Here is a 23,616-nt window from a genome sequence, read left to right as displayed (position 1 = left end):
GAAATTATTTACACTGGTGCATTATTTTTTTAAAACCCTTTAATTTTCAATTTTCTTGGGAGTAACTGCCTTTTTGTGTGGTCGCTGCACCACTACATAGGAAAGTAATGCTTTTGGAGATTCAGTGTGTCAAAAAAGCAAAACTTTGAATTAAGACCATTTCATTTTTTCTTCCTTCCATTTCTTAGCCTTCCTGCCTCACTGGGAAATAAAAACAAACTTGTTCACAACTTTTTAATGTATAAATTATTTTTCCTTTTTCTATAATCCCCATATTGAGACAGACACAATAACCAACTGGTTTCATTGTTACAATTGCACTTCATACCACTCATAAGAATTCTAATCATGGGCCCCTACTGGGGATCCAGATCACTAATTCCCTTTAACCTCCATCGTTGGACCAACATCTACCTTATTTTTCATGAGTTGGTTTATATACTTTGGAAAAGGTTATCACATTTTTAAAAGTCTGCCCTTGCATGTTTTCTTAATAGCTATAGTTCATATGTGCCTCATAAATGTCCTATAGAAAACATCTAGAAGCTGGGAAACTGACCATATACACTTTGTAACACCCAATGTCACCTTTCCCCCCAGAGCAGCCTCATCAACAACTTCTATCTTAAGATTCGTATCAACTCTCCCCTCTGAGAATTCTGATCACCTCTCCCTTTTGGGTATTTGCATCAAATCTCTTGGGATCCTGAACTTCACTGGCCACAGAAGATCACACTATACTACCTTTTGAGGATTCTCACCCTGTAAAGCTTCTGATCACTTCTTCCTTCGTGGTGATACTGATCACCTCTCCCCAGTCAACCACTGACCCCCTTGAGAGTGTGGATCACCAGTCCACCACAAGGATCTAGATCACTTCAATCCCCTTGACTGCCTGGAACTCCTTTCCTGAAGATGGAGCTTGATATTTTCCTCAAATTTTTAAAGTGATGCTTATTCATCACTAGGAAGGGCCATGTGCCAAGTGGTGTCAGATGGCTGTGATTGCGTTGCTTAGTTGGTCAAGATCTGTTGTTTATGTGAAGTAATCATTTAATATAGTTGGAAATGAATGTGCTAAATGAAATTGAAAGCCATATGGATGAGTGATCTCTTTCTAAAGGCTTCCCCCTTACTAACTTCATGTTCTTTTCCATTCAGCCTCTCGAACATTTCCTTAGAGCTGGTGTCACCAAAGCTTGCAAGGAGGCTTCTTTACCGGAAGGGTTTGCAGCACTGCACAACATGGTAGGGGATTTATTGAGGAGACTCTTCTATCATGAAATCACTGTATCTTCTGAACAATAAAGATGATCAGTTCGTGTGATGGACACACATGCTGATTATATAGTAGAGATGTGGACTTTACTCCTGCCCATTCACTGACACCTCTCATGAGAGAGCACTAAAAAAAAGTCCCTTGTTATCTCCATCACAGAGTGCTGAAAATGCCCCCCATTGTCTTTAAAGCACAACACTTTAACACCTTGGCTGCTAAGGGGTTTTCCCGTCCTGTGCTGACATTCCTTGAATACTATAGAATCATGACAAGGTCAACTCGTCATAAGCACAGTAATCCGCTGTCTCCAAAGGTGGTGATTTCCCTAGCTTGTGAGTGATATCATTACCCACTTTTTTCATAGCAAGGATCACAGAACTCCAGTCACTAGGTCTATAGCAGGAGACTGAGCACATTATTCACTTATCGACAGCTAAGGAATGACCAAGATATTCTGTTTCTCAATTCACTTGGTAAAAAAGGTCAACACCTAGCTTCACTGCTGAAGAGATGAAACTAACACCCACTATATCTATAACAGTAATTCTTAAGTGAGTACAACAGGTTGTGAACTAAGGCAAATGTAGTAATGGATAAAAGTCTTAAATTAAGATTTTGAGAAGAGCGCATCTGTTGTGGTCGAATTGTACATGCTCTACAAAGTAGCAGCACTGAGTTCCCAATTCATAATCATAATATCCTGTTCTGTCTTTGCAATGATTGCTGTCACTGTGATGTTAGTCATGAAATGAAGACTTTTAATACAGATCTATTCCTTTCTAACTGGGTAGAGGGCAATATTATCATAAAGAAGGGAATGTGAGTACTGATACTTCTGGAAAAGCTGTTTACAATTCGCAGTCTGCGATTCGCTCTCATATGAAGTGATAGGTGAATGTTGTGCTAATGGCCAGGATCTGTACTCATCCACTTACCAGATTCGTATGGCCATTACCATACTGTTCACAATCAATGTCTGATCCCAATCACTATAAGATGATGACCAGAGGGGAACTTAAAAAACCCATTAACACATGAATATTAAAATTTTCAGTGTTCATATTTGGAGCTTTTGCCTAAAACCGGTTTGCCTACAAGTTTTTGGTTAGGATTTTGATAGAAGTTGCAAACCCAAATGTGCTAATGAGACTGGGTCAACAGCTTGGTGTGCAGGAAGGAAAGATCTTGACAATGATGTGTTATAGTCTGCCTAGATGTCTTACTTGCTGAGGAAGTTGACAATGAGGTCCAACAAGGGCAAAAACTCAATTTTGCTAGCAAAGGTGTTAGACGTCTGCATAGATTAGCATGATCAGGGGACCACCTATGTATGTGGCTGGGGAATGCTCCTAATGGTGGTCAAGTCACTCAGGGTAGAGACTGACCTGGGTTCTATGCCAAGCAGATGAACAATAGTATATACTGTGAAATGACAGATGGAGTGTAACTTACAGAGGTGAAACAAGCAAGTGTTTACACAGAAAGGTAAGTGCACACCTGGCAGAGTTAGCACTCAGTCCACCCGTACAAGGAGGTTGATCATGGGAAGTCTCTGGAAAGAGGTGAAAATATATTTTTTAATATTCTGGGACAGCTTGTCTGAACTCCTTGGGCTGTCAGGTATTTCCATGAATAGAAGGTCAGCAGCAGAGCAGAGCAGGAGAGCTCATCAGTTGGCCTCAGCTCTACATTCACAAAGGTACTAACACCAGGCGCGGCCGGCACAGGTAACTGCGGTTGGGCGGGCGGGTAAGGAGGGAAGTGGGCAGACGACGGGATAGTGAAAGTAAAATAAAAAAAAAAAAAAACACCTTGATGAGCCGATGCGGCGAGCGCAAGGTAAGCAGTTTTATTTATTTAATTTACTTTCACTATCCCGTCATCTGTCAACTTCCCCCCTCGACCGCCCTGGCTCCACACCAATGCCCCACCGCCCCACCTCGGTTACCTGTGCCGGCTGCACCTGAATAACACAGACTTGTTGAGGGAGCCTCCATAATATATGCACATTTAATGGCAACTGCACAGCAGCCTAATCATAAAGAAAGCCTTTGTAACATTAAAACTATTTGCTCAGCAATTGCCTGAGACCAGCTTTTAAAAAACAGTGGCACACACACATCACACTCACAGATGTATTTTCACCAAAACGCTCCGGGGTCGTGTATTTGACATCTCAAACCCTTTGATCGCCCAACGTAATGATTGGGTTGCTCATTTGCTTAAGCATCAGCCCCTCAACTGCTTTCTGTTTTCCACGGTGGCCTCAGTATGAGCTGCCTGCAAATTGGTTTGAGGATACCGGGTCCTGGAATCTATCATTCTTGACTGTTATCTAGCTTCAAATTCTGGCTAGCATGAGTTTTCCCTAGAATGAGAATAACAACTTGGACCCAGAGTTACCAAAGTATTTGGGATAATAAAAACGCATTTCGGCTCCTGAAAGAGAGCTGGGATTGTGAGGAAGGTCTTAACTGCACACAGCTCTGTTATCCACAGTAACAGAGATCCTCTTGTTCTGCACATTACAGTATGTGGGACCCTAAATTATAATCGCCCCCTCACTAAATATTGTCTTCTTTTCTTTGGCAGATCTCTGCCCAGGAACCTCTGTCTGACAAAGGGCAAGCAGCCAAACAGACAGCAAATGAGCTCCTCCTCCTGCTTGGTGAGTACAGGATTGGTAAATCCTCAAACCCCATATATTTGTTCGTCTAAAAATGTAACTGTAATTGAAAAAGTGAACTTGTTCATTGGTTATTGGCGTGTACTATTCACCTTTGCTTCTGGCTGTGCCCTCCCCACATATCTCTCTATTGCCTCCTTTGCCAATGCTTGTGCATTGCTAGTTCCACCCATGCCCTTACCACTGCTATTGCCAGTTTCTATCCATGCCTTGCTGATAAATCCCATGAGTGCATCTCCACTGTCCGTGGATCCTCTGAACATAACCTTCGCTCTTGTCTCCAGGCTCATTCTGTTACTCACAACTTTCCTCAGAACCATTTAAATGTTTTCTCTATGTCGATGCATCTTCTACTCACGCTGCTTTATTATTATTATTATTAGGGAGTTTTGTAAAGCGCCTGGTTTACGCCCAAGGCGTGTCCCCGCGCTGTGGTAGGTAGGGTGTCCGTGAGCAGTCAACAGTAATTAGCGTCTGAAGAGATAGGTCTTAAGTTTTCGCCTGAACAGGGTTTCCGAAAACTCCATGCGTAGTTCCATCGGCAGATCATTCCACCGCTTAGCGGCCAGGTATCTGAATGATCTACCCCCCATTCGTGTTTTCTTTATTTTGGGGATTTTCAGAAGACCTGTGCAAGACGAGCGCAGGCTCCTGGTGGGCTCATACCAGGTGACCAGACTTTGTAATGGGGCAGGGGCTTTTCCTCTCAGAATGCGGTGGCATGTGGCCAAAGCCCTGAATTCCACCCTACTCCTAACCGGAAGCCAGTGCAACTCCTGGAGCGCTGCCCTGGAGGGGGATCTTCTAGGAAGCCTCAAAACAAGGCGGGCGGTAGCATTCTGCAACACCTGGAGGCGGTTTAAAACCTTTTCCGTTGCCCCCAGATACAGCAGATTGCTATAGTCCATGCGAGATGTAACTAACGCATGCACCAGCGTCCGTCGAGCATCAATGGGTAGGAAATCCAGGATCTTCCTCATGGTTTTTAGAATGCCGAAGCATGTCCCCACCACTCGACTAACCTGGGAGTCAAAAGCAAGATCCTCATCTAGCCATACACCCAGATTCTTTGCTTCATGACATGGAGCAGGTACCTCTCCCAGGCAGGGTGGCCACCATGCCGACGACCAGACAGGTGGACCCCCCCCCCACCACGAGCACCTCGGTCTTGCTGCCATTAAGTTTTAGGCAGTTGGCGGACATCCAGGCTGCCAGTTCTTGCATGCAGACTCTGAACTTGTCCGCCATTAGACCAGGTGCGCGTGAGAGGGATACCACCAGCTGAGTGTCGTCAGCATAGGACACAAGACGTAGTCCGTAGCCTTCAACAATGGTCGCCAGCGGGGAGACATAAAGATTGAACAGGGTAGGGCTCAGGGACGAGCCCTGCGGCACTCCCTGGCCCAACCCAATCTCCCTAGAGTAACACTCTCCCTGGCGAACTTGGAAACACCTGCCTGTCAAGAAGGACCGGATCCATCCAAGCGCAGCTCCTACCACCCCTCCATCATTCAGACACTGTAGCAGGGTGGAGTGAGCTACAATGTCGAATGCTGTGCTTAGGTCCAAGAGGATCAGGGCCATGGTTTGGCCCTCATCCACTCCCTGTCGCAGAGCTTCCACTGCCATGAGCAATGCTGACTCCGTCGAATGGCAAGGGCGGAAGCCAAATTGAGAGTCATGGAGTAGAGAGGCTTCTTCGACAAAACCCATTAGCTGGAGGTTCACGGTTTTTTCGGCAATCTTCGCCATATATGGCAGGAGGGAGATGGGGCGAAGATTGTCTAGCCTATCATAGCTAACATTGGGCTTTTTTTGAAGGGGGAGAACCACCGCTCGTTTCCAAGCATCCGGGACAGTATGAGTCTCGAATGAGAGATCCAGAAGACGACGGATATGAGGCTCCAAGACATGCAAACTGCCCATCAGGCGTCCAGGAGTGGTGGGATCACGAGGGGAGCCTGATTTAATTGACCCACAGATCTGAACGAGTTTTTCAGTGGGTGGGGTTACGAATGTCGCTAGCACCCGTCGTTCATCACATGCCTTAGATACCTCTACCACCTCGGGGTCCATATCAACCCTACTGGGGAAGGTTGAGTATATAGTAGCGACTTTGTTGGAAAAAAATTCCGCTACTCGGTTGCAATGGTCAACTGTACAGAGTTCCTCTGGGACTGCTGCAGGCTTTCCCACTGAGAGGGATTTGTATATTAGAAACAATTCTTTCGAGGAATTTTCGGCTTCCCCAATCCTAGTGCCATAGTAGATTTTTTTGGCTTTTTTGATTAGTCCATGGTAATATCGCCTGCTAGAAACATAGTCCAATCTAGCTTGTGTGGCGAAATCAATTCTCCAGCGCCTTTCTGCCCGTTTACACTTGGATTTGGCCATACGGACTTCTTCACTAAACCAAGGTGCATTTTTCAGTGCGCGTCCCCCTGTTTTAATCTGGGCAAGCGGGGCTACGTGGTCTAGGGCGACTAGAATGCGTTGGTCCAAACTATCGTTAACAGTTTCCACATCCGTTCCCCTTAGTTCATCCCCCACCATAAGAGCTTCATTGAACCTGGCGAGAGAAAAATTGGCCCATCTCCGTCCAGGACGATGAAGTGCCACTTTAGTTCCTTTCTGTCTCTGCTTCCTCTGCCATGCCTCATCAGTAAACATTAATCACCTCCTCACACCCTGTGGCCATACATCTTTCTTTTTTCTCATCCCTTCTTTTCCTTTGCCTGCAAACTGCCCATGCTCCCACACAATCCCTCCAACAATGGCTGTTTATAGACGCCTGCTTTGTTCATGTCTCCTCTGCTCATGCATGTGCCCATACATTCTCTGCTATTGCCTTCACTGCCTTACTCTTTACTATATCTGTTCAGTTGTATTTTTTAACAAGTATGATTTCCATCACAACTAGATTTTGAGGCTAAACAGGAAAGTGATTGCCAAATTTCAATGCAATACAAACAAGTAAATCTTTATTTGTAGTAATTTGTCAAATGTTATGATGGTGAAAATATTCTCAAACACTTATGACAAGGGAGGGCTTTGGACTGCTGTGGTTTATCAGCCTGCATTTAGAGACCAACATCTGATCTTTGTTGGAAGTCTGGTATATATCTGGGAAGCCTAAATTTGCAATCTTTATTCTCTACCTCTAGCCTCATCAATCCAGTCTTTGGATTCCTATTTACATGCACCTCAGTTTAAACCTAGATTTTACCCTGCCAACGAGCATCCTGGTTACAGGCCTCAATACGTTTTTCATCTTGGCAATATATTTGTGAACATCAAGCAATAGGCTTAGGCTATGTTATTTTAATATAGCCTTACAGCCCGCCGTAGAGGGCTATAACGGCTATTAAAGGCACTCTCCAGCATTAAAGGCCCCGAGCCGAAGGCGAGGGCCTTTAACAAGGGAGAGGGACTTTAATTGCGGTATAGCCCATCTACGAAGGGCTATAAGGCTATTAGAACATTCTGTCAGTAGAGGACAGAATGTTCTAACCAAAAAAACAAAGCCTTTTGGGAGCGTGAGGGGATTGGAAACCCCTGAAGCCTTTGTTCACAGCCAGAGCTGTGAACAAAGAAACATTGGAATGTTGGAGCTCCAGGTTTATACCAGCCATTATAAGGAGCACTCCATTGTACTCCCAACATTCCAAAGTTCTAAAATGATGTAATATCGCGCACAAGTCATCCCAGGGCTTCATCATCATTGAATTATTTTTTCCAGATTGAGTGTCCAATGTTTTTGAAACTTTTGGAACCATAGAATAGTCATAGACTACCAGGCAGGAAATGATCTAGATTTGAATACCAGAAAACTGACTAACAGGATGTTTTTCAGTTCCAACAGTTGCTAAAACATTTCTGTAGGTCTAGGTCCAATTGTCCTAGGGAGAGGTTGTCTCTACAATGTACCTTAGGTTCTCGACTTTGAGAACTGAAAGAAATCTTGCTATGTATGGATCTGCCCTCGCTGGTGATGTTCCTGAAAGGATGGCTTCTGGTTTACAAACTGATTTCCGATGCAGCCTCTTGGCATGATCAGCACTCGGGGCCCTTGTTTTTCCAACTCCTGTTGGTGAGCATTCTGGCCCTCCTCTTTTCTTTTTGAGTGTTTCTTACCATGCTACTGATCTCTACCTCTAGGTTTGTTTGGCCAGCAAATATGCTCTTTATAATATTCCGACTGTGAATTGGGCCGTGATCTCTTCAAAAAGACTAGGGAGCAATAGGGAGAAGACACTTCTCTGGATGCATGCCGCATCTTTATGACACTCATCTTGTTGCACTGCTATGGCACAGTTCCAGGCCCCACTAGCTACTGTGTCTTATAGTAAACACAGAAGACATTTATATAGTATGAATATTAGAGTTATTGTGAACAGGTGAGAAACATTTCCATTTATTGTTCATAGATTGTTTTACATTAAACCCTATAATTGGTGATGATCTGAAAACAAAGACAATTCAACAAAACAGTCTGATAGATCAAGGGCCTGCCATCTGGTTAGAAAAGTAATTGCTAATTTTAAATATGTTTTGCCTCTCTCTAGAGACAACTCAAAGTAAACTACTGGATGCAGGAGCTCAAGCGTCTGGTATTGAGGTAAGTAGTATAAGGCTGTTTCTCCAGAGAGCCTGTGCCACGGGTTAACATTTAGGGTAAGGCGCAGCAGTTTACAACATGCTTATCAGGATCTAAGATGCCTAATTTGTTTTATTTAGAGTGCTAATTTCCCGGTTAGCACAAGGGTTATGTAGAGAGACAAACTGTATAGTTTGCTAGAGTTTCTATGGTGTATTAATGTTATGGAAAAAGCTCTAGAGCGTGAGTGTGAAATGCTTTTATGAGTACTCTCTTGACCATGCAGGTATTACAAGGCAGGTTTCTTTGTGTTTGAGATACCAACTGATACACGAATGGAAGCAGAAAAGACTAACAATGTCAACACACCATATGGCAACTAAAGAGGGATTCTGGGACAGCCCTTTGCCTGTGTGGGAGAGCTTCTTTAAGTATTGGCCTGATGAAATGTTTGTCATGTTTTGATATCAGTCCAATGCATTTTGTGTTTGTTTATATTTCCTGCTATTCGAAATTGTTTCGGAGAGTGTTTTTAAAAAAAAAATCTTTTGTTTTGCTCCTTTGCTGCTGCCATCATTATGGAGTGCATAAAGCTGCGCTAGATCTTGTGAGTGGTTGATTGAGGGGTAAAGTGTCAATTGCTTTGCTCAGTAATTTTTTTAACCTCCAAGCCCTTGCAGTGTTCAGAGTTTGGCTTTTCTATTCTGACTTCATTATATGGCTTTTGAGAGCCCTCTTTTCAGTAGGGGCTGCCTTAGGGAACCTAAGGCCCTTCAATACATGACTGTGATGTTTCAGTGCAGAACCAAGCGCCTTTTTAATGCATTGCCAACGTTTCAACTTAGCCATGTGCCTATTGCATTGTATTGTAATTGCATTTGTATAGCGCTTACTACCCTGATGAGGTGTCAAAGCGCTTTTTCGACGAGTAGCACGCTACTCCGGGACCCATAGAGGATTAGTGTTGAATTAGTATTGTGAACATGCAAGTGCATTTTAAGTGGTGGATAGGTTAGGCAGTTATTTAGATTTGGAAGAATAGCAGAAGCATAGAAGAGGAAAAAGGGGTTTGTATTTATATAGCGCTTGTTACCCCTGATGGGGTGTTGAAGCATGCTACTCCGGAAACCCATAAAGGATTAGTGGTGATTTAGTATTGTGAAATATGAAAGTAATTTGAGTGGTGGATATTACTCAGATATTTTCTGTGTGAAGGATAGCTGAGGAATAGAAGGGGAAGAAAGGTTTGCATTCGTATAGCACCTGTTACCCCTGATGTGGTTTTGAAGCACTTTTTTGGCAAGTGCCACGCTACTCTGGAACCCATAAGGATTAGTGTTGAAAGTTAGTATGGTGAAACAGGAAATTAATTTGAGTGGTGGATATGTTAGTCAGTTATTTGGATAGAGAAGGGTTGGGGAGGGGTTAAAAAGGGGAAAAGGTTTGCATTTATATAGCACTTGTAACCCTGATGGGGTGTTGATATACTTTATTGCCGAGTAGCACACTATTCTAGAACCCATAAAGGATTAGTGGTGAATTAGTATAGTGGATAGGATATGAAATTTGAGCAGTGAACATGTTAGTCTGTTATTTTGATTGAAAAGGATAGTGGAGGGATAGAAAAGTGAAGGATTTATTTCTTCTTTTGTTTTAGGTCATAGCAGTAGGAAGAGGCTTTTGGATGAGTAAAAAGGGTTTTTGGAGGGGAAGAGTCAGAGGGAAGAGTTTAGAAAGGTTTGTTTTGGGGGATCGGTATAGTAAAAGAGGTGTCAGATGATGCAAGGAGGGGTAGAGTGGGAGAGAGTCTAGAAAGGGTTATTTTGGGGATCATAGTAGTGGTATGGGGTTTGGGATAAATGGGAGAGTGGACGTAGAGGATATATTGATAGATTTATAGGGTGAGAGATAAGGTAGTGCATTGGAAAGAGTAGTAGAAAGAAGTTTGAGATGAGTCAGAAAGTTGGGCTAGAAGATATATTGAGAGAAGTGTAGGCTGGGAAATAGGGTAGTGCATTGGAAATGCTAAATTAGAAGAAAGTGATAAATATATAGATCCATAAGTACATTGAAATTATATAGATGCATAAATGAGGTAAGAATATGTAGATTAAAGCTATTGATAGAGGAACAGGATGAGAAATAGGGTAGTGCACTGGAGATGCTTTTTCAGGAGAAAAGTAACAGACACACAGATCCAAGTACATGGAGGACATAGATGCACAATGGAAGTAAGTACATGCAGACCAAAGATGATTTTTTTTTAACAACATAATTATTCTACATGTTTATACAAAGCAATACACAAAGATAGGTACATAACTATAGTGAACATACATGCTTATAGACAGGGGGATAGACTGTAAATTTCTGTTTGCTAATGATGCTTATGTGGGTAAGACTCAATTCTTGAGTAGTTTTCTGAAGATAAGATGGTTGTGGGTGGATCTTATTTTGGGGGGTAACGATTTCCATAGCTTGGCTGCTTGAACACAGAAGGATGTGTCACCCATGTTTTTTTTTCTTGTTTCTTTGGATTTTGAGGCGAGATGCCTCTTTAGAGAGGAGGTTCCTTTGTTGAAAGTGTTTAGTGATTATATTCCTGATGATAAGCGATCCCATTCCATGTATTGCTTTGTGGGTGATACTAAGTAGCTTGAACGTGGATCTTCGGGCAACCGGTAACCAATGCAGGTCTTTCAAGGCAGGTGAGATGTGGTCTCGCAGTTTGATATGCAAGAGTAGCCTGGCAGCCGAGTTCTGAATCCGTTGTAGTCTTTTCATGGTCGTTAAAGGTGATCCGTGGTAGAGGCTATTGGCTTAATCGAGTTTCGACAGAAAACGGGAGACAGTAGCTTGGATTTTGTGTGGTAATCCCAAATGAGGGAAAATTTGTCGCAGGGTTTTTCTAGTGACAAAGCTTGATCTTGCTAGTTTGTCCACTTGGGCATTCATCGCTAGTATAGAGTCCTTGGTAATTCCTAGGTTTCTCACTTCCTTTAATACTTTAGGCGGTGATCCTAGTTCATCAGGCCAGGCGGCTATGTATTCTTCCAAGTCTTCATATACTTTTCAGACAGCACAGCTCAGAAACTGAAAGGTGTAACCTCTGCTCACTGCCAACTATAAATTATGCTGTGAGAAATGCTGAGTTATTGATATACATTGTACACAGTGCAAAATGCATATAAGCAGACGCACGGTTCTCCATTGCATTTTTATAACAACTATACTCATGTACAAACATAGCAAAATTCACAGCAAGATCGTCCCAACCGCACTTTATTGGCCTTTTTTTTTTGCAACCTGCCGAGCCCACAAGTGACAAAGAATCAAAAAGAATGAAAAAATACTCTGTTGCTAATAGTCTCTGTGTATCAATTGTTCTAACATCAGATGAGTGTTACTTTGTATTACTGATGCAACTACAATAAACATGTAGCTGAGTAATGTGAAATGAGGGAGCAACAAAATACTCCAAAAGAGCCCGAGTAATGTGAAATGAGGGAGCATCAAAATACTCCAAATGAGCCCAAAAACATTAATTGCTTAAATGTGTATTGAGAGTGATGTAGCTGGGGAAATTTTATTTCGCATGGAGTGCAAAAAAACAGCGAGTGCAGGTATTAGCAAATATATTATTAACTTGAGATGCCCCTTTAATTCACAGGGGCATATTTAAAAAAATGTGCGGTGTTACACCAAATTTGGCAACGCCACGTTCCAACATTTTTTAAACACCGGGATGCACCATATTCACAAGAATAGGGCACACCCCTGTGTTTCCGCTAGCGCAAACAAAAGCTGCCTAGCATCAACGCAGGCAACCTGCCGCCATGTTACAAGGGTGCCTGCGCTGCAGAGGCGATTGATTATGTACAGGAAGAGAGACCTTCCCGCACATAAACAATCAATAATGGTGATGTGCTCTTTCTATATGTGTTGCAGAATGCGTTTCCACAGTTTAAACTTGCCCATTGAAAGAGCAAAAATTAAGGAGCTATGAATAATTTCTACTTGTATCGCAATTCCAAGTCCAGGAATTCCTTGGCGTTCGTTTTTTAGATGAGACAAATCCTAAAACTACTGTGCTCTCAATACAAATTTTCAAAGTTGTTAACTATGTTTGAACTATATTACAGTACATGCATTTCCTTTCCCTTTTCTTTATGTCAGTGTACAGGTGAAAGGCCACCAGTCTAACTCAGTAGGTCTGGTTATAACTGAAAATGGCGATCAGACCTCTTGGCTTTGCCAATGTTTGTTAAACTTGTATTTGTTGTTCATAAAGCTAAAGCTGTGTGTGGGTTGTCCCCACAGTTTCTCAAGGGAAATGCTGCCTGACTATATGACTTGTCAGCCTTGGTTCACCCTCCTCTTCTGCATTCAAGAGGCAATGTTGGGTGTCCCTGCTTTTTGATTCCGTCTCACATCACTTAGAAAAGATTTCTAGAACAACTTTCTCTCATCAAAGGTCTCTGCAACAACTTAAGACTTGGTTGTTCTACAGTGTTGAATTTCCTTTGATTCCCCAACTTGTAGGATTCTGTAACGTGACAACCCTGATAAAACATGACATGGTATTTAAAATGGTAACATATTTGTGTAGTGCCTATTTGCTTAGTAAAGTATATAACAAAACGTAACATAACATTACATTGGATTGACATTTAGGAGACATACACTCATGGGAGCTTACAACTTAGGGGGCTTAAAAACCACATGTTCTACCAGGCCCAGGTTGCAGATAGGTATGACTGCTGTATGCTTCATGGGGTCATACATTGCCTACGTGATGTAACCATTATACTTCTCACATGCGTCACTGTCTCCAATAATGCTGTTTGGGCCAAAAAGGGGGGCAGCACAGACCACAGATTAGCTTGTTGGTGTGAAAAAGGCTGCTTTATTGGACACAGGTGCACCTTACATACAAGTTCCCTTGGCCTGTGCCGTACAAATCAAAACCTCACTAAATATTGTCTTCCTAATTTACCCCCCACCCCCTCCCCTAAACATGTTCCCCCCTGCAACAATTATAAACACAACTTGCAATTTCCTAACCTTTCTACAACTACTAGGGGCTAGTTTTAGGCTCTGGCTGCGAAGCCCAAAACTAGCCCAGCCCCAAGCCCAACAAGCCCAACGCCAGCCCAATGGAGCCCAACCAGCCCAATGGGCTCTTGCAGCCCCCGGCCCAAAAAACCCTGGGGCGGGGGCAGGCCTCCCGCTGGTAGGCTGCCTCCCCAAAGCCCTATTCTCTGATATGGCTATTCTTACTGGTCCTGCCTCCTTATAGCTGCATTGTTACATGCTGCTTACCGCACAAGGCCATTGTTTCCCTATGCCGCCTAAGTGTTGCCACTGCCACATTTCTGTTGTGGTTTGATTTATGATGGACAACACAAAGCTCTGTTTACTGGCCATCTTCAGATACCGTATTGTTTTTCAAAAAAATGTATCTGCATTTGTTTGAATTTTTATACATCTGTAAAATCTGCTTGACTCTCACATGTTTATCTCCCTTGATTTGCTTTCAGCACTTTAAATTGGCTGCTTGGAGCAAGCTCTTTTTATTAGGGAAGGGTTGAAACTGCAGCTGTTTGTAGTACCTATTATTACCAATTCTTCAAAATATACATAGAGCAGATGTTGGCTTCACCCAATAGAGTACTTCTCTTACACCTCAGAGTATAGTTGTTTAGTGTATTATTCTGCTTCCTATGCAGTGTTGAGTGTTTAACATCTCAAACATGCACTATATCATGCAGTGGCAGCCGGCATGGATCGGGGGAAGAAGGAAGGGGAATGTATAAAAATGTAAATAAAAACCAGTAACCTTATCGCCGTATCCCACGTCTCTGCTCCGTATCTGTCTGTTGGAACAGGAACCAGGAAGCACACCCAGGCTTCCCTGACCAATCACAATGCAGCATTGCAGCATTGTCATTAGTAAGCACCCAAGCTCCCCTGACCAATCATAATGCTGCAATACAGAGTTGCGATTGGTCTGAGTGCCGTGGTTCGGCGCTCAGACAGGGACTGGTGGCCTGTCCAGGCTGTAATGCAGCCTGGACGGAAAACATGGAAAGTGCGCATGACTGTTTGGATCAGCCCCAGAATGCCAGCCAAAGCATCATGCCCACTTCAGTGTGCCCACCACTCCTCCCCTGCCATGCTCTGACAGCAGAGCAGGCCCGACCACCAGCTCGCAAAGCAGCAGGAACAAATAAAATGATAATAACATTCAGTTATTATCATTTTATTTTTCCTTTAGTCACACTGCTTTTAAAAGCAGTGGGGTGGAGCTCCTCCGCCTTGGCGGAGCAGCCCCCACTGAACTCATGATACATTGAATTCTTTATCACATAAATCCATTGTATATCAAAGCAGGCTTTAAAAAAATATTTTAGTCAGGATTCAAAATGCAAGCCAAACCTAATGGCTATATCATTGTTCGTTTAGCTTCCTTAACAAAACTATATTCAAATGGGCTGAAAAAATAAACATTGCTATTAAATGTATCATTCCTAATGACTATGATGAATATCCATAGTCTGTGATCAACTTACTTCTCAGGTAGAGTATCCATGGGACTCTAGAACAAGTATAAGAGACACATTTTCTGTTTTCAGGCAGGGAGTGGGGTATATGGTGGTCCCTTCGGTGTTGAATGATTGACTGATGCCCTCTTTTGTTATCCTCACAGAAGCCGCTGGGATCTGCACAGGATAAAACCCAAAATAGATGTCTTGTACCTTATGGTGGCCAACCTGAAAGGGTAAGTGGAAGGGGGTGTGAGTGAATGGGGGATGCGAGTAATTAACAAACTGTCACTATTGTCCTGTGCTAGTAGACCCACTATAAGCTCAATGTCATCCTTAATCCCTGGCTCATGCCTCATAACAAAAGACCCTAGTTTCCAAAGTTATCATTTGCATGCGTCCTCAACATGGCTTCAATGCCTTTTTATTATCAAATCAAATTCAAATTTAAAAACATTATTTTTCCGAGATCATCCTCCTATCTACTAGCACATTCCCTGCAGATGTCACATTGATCCTTTCTAACCATATAGGCGTGCTTTATACTTAGGCCATGCCTTCCACTGCTCCTTGTTAGCCAACTACTACCTTTTCCTGTTTTTTGCCGTCATTTCTGGATGTAAGGTACAGTTATCCCTCTCCGAATCCTCTCTCATCTACTGCGCCTTATTCCTCACATCTTCACCGAAATGGATATAGAATAGAACAGATTAATCAAACAGCAACTATTGGTGATGGTGACTCTGAGGTCCATTTTACCATCAAGAGAGGATATTTGTACCATAAATCTACAGAATCCATTCCTACCAACAGCATCCTATTTCCAAGACCTCACCCTCTAGTAGTCTGATTCTTTCCATTCTATTTTGGAATGTTGCGGGATTGCGCTCCAAAGTAGAACAAACTATCTGGCCAGAAATAATTAGAAAACACAACATAGTATGTTGCCAGGAAACATGGTCGGTAACGGCAATCCATCTTCAGGGGTACAGATTATATCAGTCAAGTGCACGCCCTTCCCTTGCTGGTAGACCTAAGGGAGGTTTAGCAATATATGTATCTAATACCGTCTCACTTGAGAAAGTGGTAGAAATTTCTACAGAAGAGAACTACCAGTTAATTAAATTCCCAGTAAATCAAGGGCATATATATTTCCTGATAAATTTCTATAACAATCTATCACCAACTGATTTTGTGCAAGCCATAAACAGGTTAACTTTCGTCCTTTAAGAACATCGGAATAGATGTCCCTCTCTGCTCTTTAAATTGATCTGGGGCGGTGACTTTAATATTGCCTTATGCAAAGATTACATTAACTCAAACTGTGATGTCGTAGATGAGAGCGGGAGCCCACTAACGCATTTCGCTCACTCCAGTGCCGGGAATAACCTAAACGAAAAACTTTTTACCCTAGGACTGGGGTTTGCAAATGAATTAGTTGAACCCCCAATTGATCTTTCCCCCACCTTTCATGGCAGGGGCTGTAATACTATAATTGATTTTATTTTGCTCTCTAATCATATGAAGGATGAACTGCTTACATTTAATACTGGAAATGACATTAGTAGTGATCACTTCCCGAACAGTGTTACTATTTCAATGCCGACAGGACGTGATCTAACAGGTAACCCTGGGCTGTTAAATCAAAGAGCCCTGTCTTTAGATAAGATCAATGGCTACTCTGTGAAATGGGCCAAAGTAGACCCGGACGTCATCACAACAAATGTCGTAATCAAAGCCCTTCCTATGATAGAAACTTGCCTAAACTTGCATTCCACAGCAGATGATATCTTAACTAATTTTATTAATATCACTAGAGTAATTAGTAAAGAGCTGCTACGCAAACAGAAGCAGAACGGCTCTCAGGAAAAAGGGTGGTTTAATTCGGAATGCCGTAGAGCCCTCTCAACCCTAAAAAGAGCATTACATAAATCTGAGAGGGATCAGCTTGAGATTAGAAAGCTGAGAAAGCTCTATAACACGGCAAAAAAAGAATGCAGGAAGGAACGGAAAAAAGAACTGTGGGTAACGCTCCATGAGAGCTGTAATAGAAAGGATAGCAAAATGTTTTGGAAAGTGGTCAACTCACCCTTCTTGAATGATTCGAACACTGGTCCTAGTATAGAGGTAGCAATCAGTGCAGATAAATGGGTTTTCCACTTTTAAAAGATATTTTTAGCAGAGGATCTTGATCTGAACGAAAGTAATATATTTCACCTTACCCCATTGACCTATCTTTTAGTCTCGAGGAAGTAACTGAAGCTTTGTCATCCTCGAAACCTGCCAAAGCCCCTGTGCCGGATGGTGTCCCGTTAGATATTTACACCCATACCCTGGAGCTTTGGACTCCAGTACTAACTAGAGTAATTGAAGCAGCACTAAAAGGGGGTCTCGTAACATCTTGGTCAACTTCTATCCTGCTTCCCATCTTCAAGAAGGGCGACCGTAACAATCCGGCCTGTTACCGGGCAATTTCCCTCCTGGACTCTTTTGAGAATGTTGCAGGTCGCTTGATCCTAGACAGATTACGAATCTGGTCAGAAGAAAACATCATCATGACAGACCTGCAGTATAGTTTCCGAGAGGGGCTGGGCACGGTGGAGCAGGCTCTGAATCTCTCCTTTCTAATCGGGAAGTACGTCCAGGCCAAGAAAGGTAATCTTCACTTGGTCTATGTGGACCTGACCGCATCCTTTGACTGTGTCTCACACTCAAGGCTGTGGTCAATCCTAACAGAATTGGGCGTAGACCCCCCGATAGTATCCTTCTTACGCAAACTCTACCAGGGAGCATCGGCCAGGGTGAGATTTGGGGTGAACGGGGAACTCACCCTCCCCTTTACAGTTACAAAGGGGGTCAGACAGGGTTGTGTCCTGGCTCCCTTCTTATTTAATCTTTACACAAATGGCCTTGAGAAGGCCATGTTAGAAGGGAGCCAGGACTTACCTGCAATCGCCCGTCGCCCTATTCCCGCATTACTTTACGCGGACGACGCAGTGATTATGGCGCGAACCCCATTACAACTTCAGATACAACTAAATTGTTACTGTAATTTTATGGCTTCACTTGATCTAAAGGTCAACATTAAAAAAAATATGCTATGCATTTTGTTAAAAAAACAGATAAGAAAAAAGTGATGTTCATAAAAGAATCCAAGTTGGAACGCACTAATACATACCCTTATTTATGTATCTTGTTTGATAGTATTTCTTCCTGGAAACCGGCCATCGCTAGTAAGCATATTTTATTTCTAAGAGCAATGTCTGCCCTAATTGCTTTTGCACTCAAAGTTGGAAAGCCTACCCAAAAGAACTTTTGCAAATATACTATGTATGTAAATGTATTGGCATTTATATAGCGCACTACTTACCCGTAGGGTCCCAAGGCGCTTCGACCGCTGCGAAACCCTTCCTGGCTTCCCTGAGAGATGTTCCCTTAATGGGTATCTCCAGGGTGAGACCAGGCATCCCCGGCGGTCTGGTGGGGCCGTTAGTGAAGATGAGGCAAGCTAATGCCCAGAGTTGCCGAGTGTGATCGCTGATCAGAGTGGGCACCGAGGCGAGAGAATTATCGAGTCCGCTGACCCTGGTCCAGAAACCTGCCGCGCCGGGAATCGAACCCTGGTCCCGGGCCGTCCTCTGCTCTCGGGTCTGCCGCCTCTAACCAGTGAGCCACACTACTTCACTAAGTGTCATAGCGTAGCTGTATATGGCGCGGGGGTGTGGGACTACGTACCAGTGACACCTTACAGAGGGTGGAGAATATCTTGATCTGCTATCTGCTGGCTGTTCCACGGTGTTCTCCAACGTTTGCCTGTCATATCGAATTGGGCATGGATTACAAAGCTGACTACATAAATATCCAGCCAATATTATTATGGCACCGTATTTGGACAACAGAACAATGTAGCCTAACTCGTACGTTAATTTCAGACTGTCTGGGTCGAGACAACTGGTCAGATGTTCCGTGGCTATCCTTTGTACAGAATGTTTTTAAGGACCTGAATCTTCTTATATATTTTAAAGAACCCGAGCTATTAAATACTATCACAAGAAAGACCTTGAGATTGTCTTGTTTGTCACACTTAAGAGAGCTACGTTTAGCTTGAGAAAAAAAAAATAAAGTCTTAAACCAACATAGTTTAAGTATTCAATGTAGTCAGGGCATCCAACCATATCTGACCTATTGTCTGACCAACTATGAGAAATATCTGTTGACACGATTTAGGCTTAATATGTGTTTTCTTCTAGCTACGTTTCCAAGGAGACAAGATTGTTCCTCATCAATTATTGGGTGCCCATGCCATGGTATCTCTGAACAGTCTAATATCCACGTAATATTGTTCTGTAAACTTTATGATCTACCTCGTAAACGCTGGCTTATCCCAATATCGTTATCTCAGTGCTTGAGAAGATGCCCCCCTGCCCTTTTGGCATTACAACATCTAGAATCAGTATCTAGTGCCAAAAGTATAGCTATGTTCCTTTACAATTGCCTTAACATTCAGAGTACTCATGATCAACTATAGTTTTAGTATTTTACTAAAATTGCTAGGATGGAACTTGGAATAGCTACAGCACGTTTGTCTGATATGTGTCGGTTGAATTCAAATTTTTTACTAATTAACTGTAGTGATATAAGACTTTATTTGGTAATAATCTATAAACTGTTTAATACTATTTTTACTTCACTTTTTCAGATTGTATAAGATGATTGTATAAGAAATTGTATATTATGACTGACGCTTTTATGATTTTATCTTGTCTTAAAATCGAATAAAGCTTTTTACTACTACAGAATGTATATTTGGAAAACCAGGCTCCTGAGCACTCAAGAGGATTTCTCAGATCTAGATTGGTCACAGAGCATTGATTGAAAGTTCTCTCTTTTGGCCTGTGATTGACGCTTACAGTCCTCTTGATAGAGACAGTGCATGTACTTGTGAAAGGATACCTTATCTACAATGTCAAAATGGCTGTCTATTTTGAGAAAGATCAAGCAAAACGTTTTAGTGCACCCTAATGTCCCTGGGTTGTCATTGACTTGTGATCTCTAATAATACCACCACCATTTGAAGCACTGTTAAAGATGTTCTTTTTGAAAACATTACAATTGCATCTGAATCAACAGTTTAAAAGATAATGAAGCATAGTGCCTTAGATATAATAACCCTCCTATGACCCTATTACAGAGAGGGAGCTCTTTCCCTTTCAGTAGGTGTGCCGTGCGCAAACAGGAAAAGTGTGCCCTATTATGAAGGGACAGTGGCGAACTTGTGGTGCAGTGGGGGCAGCACATTCAAGTGAAATACAGAGTAGCTGTTTAAACGTTGCTCCCTGATTCACTATGCAGGTGGCAACCCACCTGCACTTTTAAGAGGGATTATATATCCCTTTGTCGAGAGCCCCTTGAAGGCGGGTGCCGTGAGGGACTGCACCCACTTGCAAGGGGTTGACTGGGAGGGGCCCATAGGAGAGTGCACCACTGTTTTGTGGCGCACTTTCAGTGTGCCTCCTGACAGCTTCTTTGCCTTTGCGTCTGTGTACATAATGCGGCATCGGTGCAAAGATAAAGAGATTCCCTCATTTGCATGGGGTCCACACCCCAATACACATGAGGGATCGCCCTCGAGAGATAGCACTGCCGCTACATGTACGCAGGCACTATCGGTATTATGGAAGGAGCCGAACAAGCATCTGCAGCCCCTTATGAAATACCTAATTGGCCTGGGGGTGCACAGAGCGTGGGTGCAAGCCCGTTGCACCAAGGGGCTGCTTTATGTAACACGGCTCATGGTAGTAATAATCCAAAACCGATAAACATATATGCAGATAAGCATTTAGTTTCCTACAAATGAATTAAGCTGCTAAATTAAGTTAAAAAACACAGAGAAGTCAAATTCAGAGAGCATGGAACACAGCAAAGACCTGAGGTTGACAGAACAGCACAAACGAAATATAAGTATTTATTGCAAAGACCCCAAGTGCTCAACAATGAAAAATTCTGATTGAGCATATATAAGTAAAGTATTAACAATTGTGGAGGAGAAAGAACTGTATCTTTGCCCCAAAACTAAGGTAAAATGTGGTTAGAAGGTATATGGGAGGACTACTGAGGGGAACAGGAGGGAAGGAAAGAAAAGGATAGAATAGGTGTGAACAGGGCTTTAAGTGGGACGTAAAAGTTGGGGGGTCTCTCATAGGGGCGTGATTGCCGTAATTAAGGGCGTGGCTTAAAACTCTTAAGCTACAAATCTGTGCTCAGCATAGTGTGCTGCCCCACTGGTATTTTGCTGCTTCTGTCCATTCATCCAGATATATAACACAACAAGTAGCATTACACCTACAACAAGCCATGACTATTGACATTGTCAATGGTTGTAAATTGCATAAGATAAATCACCAACAACTATGACTTTGTTGTATATAATATTGAAAATGCTACTGATCTTGTGGTTGAGGTTTTGGCATAGGTCTAAAACTGCCGACTTTAGAGCTGAGAAAGTGGGTTTGAGCCTGACGTCGGCACAATATCCTCTGAGTCAACAAATGAATATGTCCTTTTGTAATGTAACTGGTACTCATGTAAAGCGCTCCAAGTTTGTGCTGTATACAACTGAAAACTTAGTTTCCTTGAAGTTATATCAAAAGCAGTGATGGCTAGTACTATTGCAGAGTTAAGTTATTCTTTTTTTTCACCCTGAGGGTCAAAATGGAGAGCCCGATAGGGACCTGTCTTGGCACTTGCTTTTAAGAACTGCCAGTGCTGAGCACTAGCAGGACCCAGCCCACTTAAAGCCCTGGGTGTGAAAGAGGGTGGGAGGAGTGATGTAGGAAGGCCGGGCGGTGGGATAAGAATGGGTGGCAAGATCTTGTGGTAGCACAGGCATCTCACTAGAGTCTGTGGGCAACCAGCGCAAGGATGTATTATCGTACAGTGGAAATCTGGGACACATCAGATTAGGCGGAAACTCCTAAGGAGTATTATACAACATGTCCAGCATTTTCGGCAACCCTGCCACAAGAATTCACACAGAATTCAAAAGAAAATTATTAACTGAAGATGAGCAGCAGATCTCAGAAAACAGAGAACATTTGAGTCCAACACTATCAAGTGAAATCTCTCCCTCTCTCCTCTCTCTCTCTCTCTCTCTCTCTCTCTCTCTCTCTCTCTCTCTCTCTCTCTCTCTCTCTCTCTCTCTCTCTCTCTCTCTCTCTCTCTCTCTCTCTCTCTCTATATATATATATATATATATATATATATATATATATATATCGCAGCTCCCACAACACCAACCTGCCGCACTCTCGAGCGGGTGCTCGCGTAACGGGGGTGTACCCGTCAATAATATTCAGCTCGCAACATCCACAGGTTCTCACCCTGTTAAAGGATCGCAGCACTCATGGGGGTTGTTTACAATAAGTTTGTATTCGTAAACCTCACAGCATAGCAAAGATGCGTTTCGGCATCGGCCTTCGTCAAATTGTCATACAACTGCGCGAGGCGTCCATTATTGTTTTATAATCAATGCATGTGAGCTTTTCATGGTAATCGACAAAGGACACAAGCGCACCCGTTACAGGTACCGCCATCTTGTAACATGTAAATGTCCTAATATATATATATAGTGGAAATCGATAAACAATTCATGTTTTTAAAGTTCATCCATGTATAAGTGAACCAAGATGATTAACTTAACTTAAATCTTGCCCTGGATGGGTATTTCCCACACATGTGTCCTCATTGTCTATACTTTAATCTTGCCCTGGATGGGCCATGCAGTGATAATATTCCATTATTTGTATTCACATATACTTCATAACTTAGAAACAATCAATTCATAATTCATAACAATCGACATGACCAAGCGGCCTTGTACTACTGGCAAAACATCTAGTTATCATTACTCATAAATCACATACGTTTCTGTAATGGTCAGCCGACCACACTAAATAGCCAGGTAGAATAAACATATCAGAAAGCATTGAATACACACATTAACCCAAATGTACAGCCAATTCCTCGTGCATATTGAGTCCCAGCAGTGTTTTGCTCTGAAGATCTATGATATATCGCGATTCCAATCGCCTCAACTTCTGCAATCGATCTCCTCCCCTTATGTTAACAGGTACACTGTCTAGACAGAAATACGTCAACAGATCCCTATTGCGTTTATGTTCTCTGTCAAAATGTCTGGCTACGGGGTAAGACTCATCATTATTGTTTATTGCACGCATGTGCTCCAAAATTCGCATTTTCACAGGATGAGTTGTGCTGCCAATATATCTAAGCCCGCAGGGAAAGCTTAAACAATAGATAGCATAGGGGGTAGAGCAAGTCAGGAATATCTGTATGTGTCTCGGCGCAATTAGTCCTGGTACTTTGTACGTTAAGGTCCGTTTACTGTACTTACAGGCTTTACACCGTCCACATGGGTAAAAACCATTAAGTGGTGGAAGTTTCGGTTGTACAGTATGTGCTACAGACGTGAGTCCTGTGCTCTCCATGC

General features: G+C 42.7%; 1 protein-coding gene across 1 annotated transcript in view; it reads left to right on the top strand.

Annotated features, from left to right (window-relative positions):
* The window catches only part of LOC147708657 (uncharacterized), a 147,126-nt gene that overhangs the window by 5,598 nt on the left and 117,912 nt on the right, over nt 1–23,616 (top strand). Inside the window, exons 5-8 of the mRNA XM_086925758.1 lie at nt 1,162–1,248; nt 3,872–3,947; nt 8,531–8,583; nt 15,272–15,343. Of these exons, the coding sequence (XP_086781884.1) occupies nt 1,162–1,248; nt 3,872–3,947; nt 8,531–8,583; nt 15,272–15,343 (288 nt within the window). The remainder of the gene's footprint in view (nt 1–1,161; nt 1,249–3,871; nt 3,948–8,530; nt 8,584–15,271; nt 15,344–23,616) is intronic.

This window comes from Lissotriton vulgaris, chromosome 6 (genome assembly GCF_964263255.1).
Source record: "Lissotriton vulgaris chromosome 6, aLisVul1.2, whole genome shotgun sequence".
NCBI lineage: Eukaryota > Metazoa > Chordata > Amphibia > Caudata > Salamandridae > Lissotriton > Lissotriton vulgaris.
Note: the sequence above shows the minus strand (reverse complement) of the source record. Positions and strands in the feature narration are given on the sequence as shown.